The sequence below is a fragment of the Centruroides sculpturatus genome, unplaced genomic scaffold, assembly GCF_000671375.1.
Source record: "Centruroides sculpturatus isolate CEXI.00-Female unplaced genomic scaffold, Cexi_2.0 scaffold293, whole genome shotgun sequence".
In the NCBI taxonomy this organism is placed as follows: Eukaryota; Metazoa; Arthropoda; class Arachnida; order Scorpiones; family Buthidae; genus Centruroides; species Centruroides sculpturatus.
Window position 1 is genome coordinate 139,296 of NW_019384893.1, and position 7,621 is coordinate 146,916.

The 7,621-nt window shown below is 25.5% G+C and overlaps 1 protein-coding gene and 1 long non-coding RNA gene across 3 annotated transcripts in view; one reads left to right on the top strand and one right to left on the bottom strand.

The window, feature by feature from the left end:
• LOC111631329 (C-Maf-inducing protein-like) overlaps positions 1 to 6,955 on the bottom strand; it is a 79,799-nt gene extending 72,844 nt beyond the window's left edge. Inside the window, exons 1-2 of the mRNA XM_023375552.1 lie at positions 6,096 to 6,955; positions 2,347 to 2,475 (exon numbers count right to left, since the gene is read on the bottom strand). Of these exons, the coding sequence (XP_023231320.1) occupies positions 2,347 to 2,475; positions 6,096 to 6,584 (618 nt within the window). The 5' untranslated portion in view covers positions 6,585 to 6,955. The remainder of the gene's footprint in view (positions 1 to 2,346; positions 2,476 to 6,095) is intronic.
• Positions 6,867 to 7,621, top strand: part of LOC111631330 — a 12,242-nt gene continuing 11,487 nt past the window's right edge. Inside the window, exon 1 of one of the 2 annotated variants that reach the window (XR_002757680.1) lies at positions 6,867 to 6,984. This is a non-coding gene — a long non-coding RNA (uncharacterized LOC111631330). Of the gene's footprint in view, positions 6,985 to 7,297; positions 7,350 to 7,621 lie in introns of those variants that run through there. The other variant, XR_002757681.1, reaches the window with a different exon arrangement.

Genomic DNA, 7,621 nt, shown 5'->3' on the forward strand with positions numbered 1-7,621 from the left:
TATATAATAATAATAATTAGTATCACGTATCTATTATACATACCGAATTTTTATTCGTAAATAATAATATTACGAATTCTTGTTTAAAATTTTTTTATAAAATTTTCTATAATTATTTTACACGTTAATAAATTATTTATGACTAAAAGATAAAAATTAATTACGGATATTTTTAAGTATTTTGTTTAGTACTCTGTGACGTCAATAGAATATTGTGTGACGTCTTTTGTTTGTGGAAGAGGCATGTCTGTGGTTAGGTAACGTGTAGTTTGTCTTCGTTGTGTCGGTATGGAAAGTGGTTATATTTTATTCTATTAAATTTCTTTTGATTTGTAATCAATGTTTTCGCTTTGAAAAGATTAACGAGGTAATAAAATAAATCGTGACTATCAAAGTAACCATTGATTTACATCCGTGATGTCTCATGCTTTGCGACATTATCGCGAAACAAAGCCACACAATTACTCTTATAAATGTATAAGAGCAATGTATAATGCCCTTTATACCTGTGAATCATCTTTAAAACAGTCTTCATTTGTCTGTTTTTTTTTTTTTTTCATAATTACATTTGCTATTTCCATATGACTTCCAGAAAGTCAAACAAACCATGATGGTTATCATTAAACAAGTCTTACTGTATATATCTTATCTTAAAAATTTTATAAATTTCATGCTGCAAAGTCATTGAGTTCCTTTTGTGTAAATGAAAGTAAATTATCAAGTATTTGTCATCTACAAGTAATTAATATATTATTAACTTTTTCACTAATGTAAGACAAGAAATTCACTTCTGAAAATTTTAGAAATATTATTACATTAACAAGAATTTTATGAAAAGAAAGTACAATAAAAATATAAAAATTTTCAACTGCTTTTGTAACAAAACACTTGAAATTTTTATATTTTTATTAAATTTTATATTCTTCAAAGTTAAAAGTTTACTAAATGAATTTTATATGATATAAAAAAAAAATTATTACTTTTTTCCTTCTAAAATTTGGCAATTGCTCCGGACTCGCAGTTGGAACAATATTACTATTGTATACAGCAATTTAAAAGAATTGGAATTATTGTCATTGAATAAACATTTGAGATAATGATAATTCTGAAATTATACAGCAAAACTAAATTTATACAGTTGTAATGTTAAAGTTGTGATATGATTGATACAGAATTGCTAATCATTTACAGTAGATTATTGGCAAATCTTATAAGACAAATATGCATTTTTATACATTCATTTTTGTAATGATGCTATTGTAATAGTACAGTAGAGCCTCGAAAACTCTGCCACTAACTGGCTGCATATACAGGCTGTAAAAAATAATGAAATAATATGTAGACCTATAAAAACTGGAGATATAAAACTCTAATTTGAAATACATTATTGCTAATTTCAAATTTATATGAAAAATAAGCAACAAGTCGAATAAATCCTTAAAGTACTTCGGCAATTTTTATACTCTAAACTTATATTGTGCAATAAATGAAATTTCTTTTCAATAAAATGTCAAAAAAATTTTCATATACGCTACAATAAATAAAAAAGGAAATACTATTTCCGGTACTCTTATCAATACATAAAAAAAAGGAAACTCAAAAATTACATTTTTTTTTGTGATAAAATTCATAATAAATTGATCATTCATAATTGAAAATTTGTATTTCCACCCTCTGACATATTTTTATNGGTTTGGAATTTGTTCTATAAATTCACATAGTTGTGTAATGCAACATCAATCAAACTACAGGTCGTTGACATTTAAGAGAGAATGCAAACCTCTCAGCATTGATTTTTTTTTCTTTTTACGAATAAACGAAATATAATATTTCTGAATATAAATGTACTAACATGGCTTTTAAATTATTTAAAGCCTAAAAAGAAAAAAAAAAATAATTTATTACTTCACTTAAACGTATAAGTTACTAAATGTTAAAAGAAATCTCTGCTTCTCTTATTATTAAATATAAAACGTTGAGGTTTTATTTAAAAAAATAAAAAATATAATATAATAATATTCCCCTGTAAAAACTGACAGGTTCCAAAAATAAACTTCGTGCACGTTAAAGTACTTTTCTTATTTTAACTGCATCTAAAAATAAAGCTAGTTTATTGATTCGTGATTTATAATAAAATTATCAATATACAATTCAGTACTAAGGCCGCAACCTTGCCTATTCCGACCTAAATTGAGAGTTCCTATAAAAGCACGTGTAACGATCATTACGAAACCAAAACGCGTCAAACACCACGTGACTATTCAGTTTTTAAACAATAGAAATATACATATATAAACTATAATTATAAATATTCAAAAGCGTTATTTTTATATTTTAGAACGGTACCTGTAAAAGGAGAGATCCGTCAGAAATAATAACCCGTATGCAATATTTATGATTTATTTCCCATCTTGTAATAACACAAATATCTTCGATTTGTGAATAACTTATCGACTCTTCTATAAATCCACTTGGCTAAAAAAAATATAGGAAATTATGTTATAAATTCCTTTATAATTTTTTTTTAAATTTATACATATTTATATGACTAAAACATATAATTTTTTTTTAATAAAGAAAGTCAAGAAAAATGGGAAATTTTTTTAAGAGGTCGACGTCCATTAAAAAAATTTATTTAAAAAAAAAATACAAAACAAAAAATTGTGATTAAACAATTTTATATTATAATAAAATAACTAATTTTCTTTTAATCTTAACAATTTATTTATATATTATATTATAAAAACGATACAGTAAATAATTCAAAATATAGCGCAGTATTAAAATATATATATATATATATATTTAACGTTAAATAGATAGCATTATTCTCCTATATATATAATTTATAATATATCGTATATTTACATTAACGACTTAATCAAATAATTATAAATTTAATTTGGTTTAATTAACTCGTCCATTCGAGAGAAAATCATAATAGTACATTATAATTTTAATAAATTAAGTTACGGAAAATATACTCTAGCAATGTATAAAACGTGGCATATTTCCAAAAATTCTTAAGTCAACATTATACAGATGGTTAGGAATTACGTAGAAGTTTCCAATTAACAAGTTCATGTATAAAAGTGCAAATATAAGAGAGAGATTTTTTTTTTCACTATCAATAACGGCGCCAAAAATTATGAGTGTTTCATATCAAGTACTTAATTCAGTTTCAAAATCGACTTTTCTATTTTTTCTTTCTTTTTTTTTTAATAACGTCAAAGTCGAGTGCATGAAGAACGTGACGCTACAGTGACGTACATGGTGCCAGAAGGTTACCAGGTTACAAGACTGCTCCAATGTCTTTGCTGCATGTAAACAAGATACAGGTGCTAGGTCGATAACTGATTATTTGCATTCGATGAAAGCGAAAATGTTATTGTCGATTTTTAACATTTAAAATAATAATAATTATTATATTTTAAATAATAATCAGATGTTATTTAATGTATAATTACTCAAAGTTCATAACAGTAGACCTTAGATACACATATGTTATTCTTACAAATGTTATGTTTATACAACAATTTCCTGTTTAGTTTTACCGTTTAAACTGGTTAAAAATATATAAGCTTATCTTCTATAAAGAAATTTATCTGATTTATCACTTGTATAATCGACTTCAATGTTTTANTTATAAAAACGATACAGTAAATAATTCAAAATATAGCGCAGTATTAAAAAATATATATATATATATATTTAACGTTAAATAGATAGCATTATTCTCCTATATATATAATTTATAATATATCGTATATTTACATTAACGACTTAATCAAATAATTATAAATTTAATTTGGTTTAATTAACTCGTCCATTCGAGAGAAAATCATAATAGTACATTATAATTTTAATAAATTAAGTTACGGAAAATATACTCTAGCAATGTATAAAACGTGGCATATTTCCAAAAATTCTTAAGTCAACATTATACAGATGGTTAGGAATTACGTAGAAGTTTCCAATTAACAAGTTCATGTATAAAAGTGCAAATATAAGAGAGAGATTTTTTTTTTCACTATCAATAACGGCGCCAAAAATTATGAGTGTTTCATATCAAGTACTTAATTCAGTTTCAAAATCGACTTTTCTATTTTTTCTTTCTTTTTTTTTTAATAACGTCAAAGTCGAGTGCATGAAGAACGTGACGCTACAGTGACGTACATGGTGCCAGAAGGTTACCAGGTTACAAGACTGCTCCAATGTCTTTGCTGCATGTAAACAAGATACAGGTGCTAGGTCGATAACTGATTATTTGCATTCGATGAAAGCGAAAATGTTATTGTCGATTTTTAACATTTAAAATAATAATAATTATTATATTTTAAATAATAATCAGATGTTATTTAATGTATAATTACTCAAAGTTCATAACAGTAGACCTTAGATACACATATGTTATTCTTACAAATGTTATGTTTATACAACAATTTCCTGTTTAGTTTTACCGTTTAAACTGGTTAAAAATATATAAGCTTATCTTCTATAAAGAAATTTATCTGATTTATCACTTGTATAATCGACTTCAATGTTTTATGATGTTGAAAATTATCCTATTTTTTTTTTTTTTTTTTTTTCTATTAAAGTAAACAAGCAAGCATGCTACAGCTTCAACCACATCGTCGCTTCCCAGTAGGTGATATCGTGGTCAAACACTTGCCTGGTTTAATGTAAAAAAACACAAANTAGGATGGATTTCTGTATAAGCATGAATGATGGATATGAATAATTTATGCACTCAAAAAATTATTATCATAGCTTATTTTAGAAATTTTATTATGGATTATTATTATTAATAATCCATAATAATAAAATATTTTAATTCTACTTGTAACTAACTGACTGCATATACAGGCTGTAAAATAATGAAATAATATGTAGACCTATAAAAACTGGAGATATAAAACTCTAATTTGAAATACATTATTGCTAATTTCAAATTTATATGAAAAATAAGCAACAAGTCGAATAAATCCTTAAAGTACTTCGGCAATTTTTATACTCTAAACTTATATTGTGCAATAAATGAAATTTCTTTTCAATAAAATGTCAAAAAAATTTTCATATACGCTACAATAAATAAAAAAGGAAATACTATTTCCGGTACTCTTATCAATACATAAAAAAAAGGAAACTCAAAAATTACATTTTTTTTTGTGATAAAATTCATAATAAATTGATCATTCATAATTGAAAATTTGTATTTCCACCCTCTGACATATTTTTATTTAAATGTTTTTTAATAACTAAAATAAAATAATTAATAGGTTAATTAATAAAATTATTTCTCTTCTATTTAAATATTTAATATAAACAATTAAATGTATAAAATGATCTTATTAAGAATATTTTTAAATACAAAGTGAAATTTTTCAATTTTTAATTCCCAGTTGAGACTAAATAATAATTGAAGATATCATGTATATATATATATTTTTTTTTTTTTATTTTAAAAATATATTTTAAATAAATTGTTTAGGAATAAAGAAGCTATTTTGTGACTCAGTTGCTTCTAAACACTTTTCAAGGTCATATTAGATTTAGAATAGTGTGTAACTTTTAAGTAGACCTTAAATAATGCTGTTAAGCAGATACCACATATTTGTTTTAGAATTTCTTTTTTAAATTTAAGTGTATCAAACACTTCAAATCAATAAACTCTTTAAAAAGTGTATATAAATTTTACATATATTTAGAAATGATCTTATGAAAAAAAAAAAAATGTTTTTGATCAGCAAACAGAATAACAATTGATATTGTAAACGGATTTAATTTCTTGCATATTTATTAACTTTTGAAATATCCTCTCAAAACAAGGTCTAATTATTATTTTTTAATTATTTGCACGAGTAAAATAAATTTAATTACTGAAAACACATGAAAATATATTGCTAAAGTTAACACAGTACATGAAATATAATCTCACAGTATACATGTGCTATGAATTTATTTCTAGTGCGATGATAAAGCTAAAAATTTAGATATATGTAGAAAACACGTGAAATAAATCATGCCAAAAATCAAGAATGTAAAAAAAAAATTCTTATATATATCAATAAATGCATAATATAAAATATACTTACTGTTTTAGAACAAATACCAGAAGCAGTGAGGAATAAATGATGCCTCTCCCATCTTCTTAAGTATTTTGAACTCAAAATTTTACTTAGAATTGTCCTAGTGTGATTCAAACGACAGATTTGAATATCACCTTCATGAATCAATTTGAATTTAGGACCAGTGGGACTACTCGGAAGAGATTTGTTAGGAGAACTGCAAGTCGAAATATAACTTCCAGTACATTCGCTATTACCTTCGCTGGAAGAACTCGAATCTACCGAGTTATGTCTGGAATTCGAATCGGACGACATGTTCAACGGATGAACGTTGTTGTGTCGAACTATACAACTTGGTCCCGCTTGATTCGGCGATAGAAGCACCTTATTATTAACTTGATGATCGATTTGCTCGTCGCATTTCGATGTTCTGTTATTATTATTGTTATTATTACGTTCAAAATATGCCATCTTTTTCCGAAACGGAAGTAGAATTGGAAGAATGGCAAAATTCATAGAAGAGATGCTGAGCCCGGAATTATCTTTCGGGTAATGGAAAGAAGATGAAGAAGAATAAATATACAAACTCGAAGATGTTATCGATGTATGAATTTAATAAACGTCGATCTGGACAAGTTTGAAATTGACATATTAAACTAATCTATTACACGACTCCACTCACCTCCCTATTGTTTTCAAGTGGTATTCATAATTATTTTACCCGTGTATTGTGGTTAATATGCACGGCCATGGCTTCGAAGCTACGAAAACAACATACACTTCGCTTAGTATGCAGCCAATAAAATGACTTGTAATTTCCTATGCTTTCTTCGAAAGGCTTTGCATAACCAAATATTCTCTTCGGACTTATCAGCCGTCAGACTTCTGACATTCATAAGCGGAAGTGACGTCGTAGGTAAACAACCATAGCCATTACTTCCTTTAAAATATTTATTAATTATTATTAAATTTATAATATTATTTCTAAATTATTATATATAATAATAATAATTAGTATCACGTATCTATTATACATACCGAATTTTTATTCGTAAATAATAATATTACGAATTCTTGTTTAAAATTTTTTTATAAAATTTTCTATAATTATTTTACACGTTAATAAATTATTTATGACTAAAAGATAAAAATTAATTACGGATATTTTTAAGTATTTTGTTTAGTACTCTGTGACGTCAATAGAATATTGTGTGACGTCTTTTGTTTGTGGAAGAGGCATGTCTGTGGTTAGGTAACGTGTAGTTTGTCTTCGTTGTGTCGGTATGGAAAGTGGTTATATTTTATTCTATTAAATTTCTTTTGATTTGTAATCAATGTTTTCGCTTTGAAAAGATTAACGAGGTAATAAAATAAATCGTGACTATCAAAGAAACCATTGATTTACATCCGTGATGTCTCATGCTTTGCGACATTATCGCGAAACAAAGCCACACAATTACTCTTATAAATGTATAAGAGCAATGTATAATGCCCTTTATACCTGTGAATCATCTTTAAAACAGTCTTCATTTGTCTGTGTTTTTTTTTTTTTT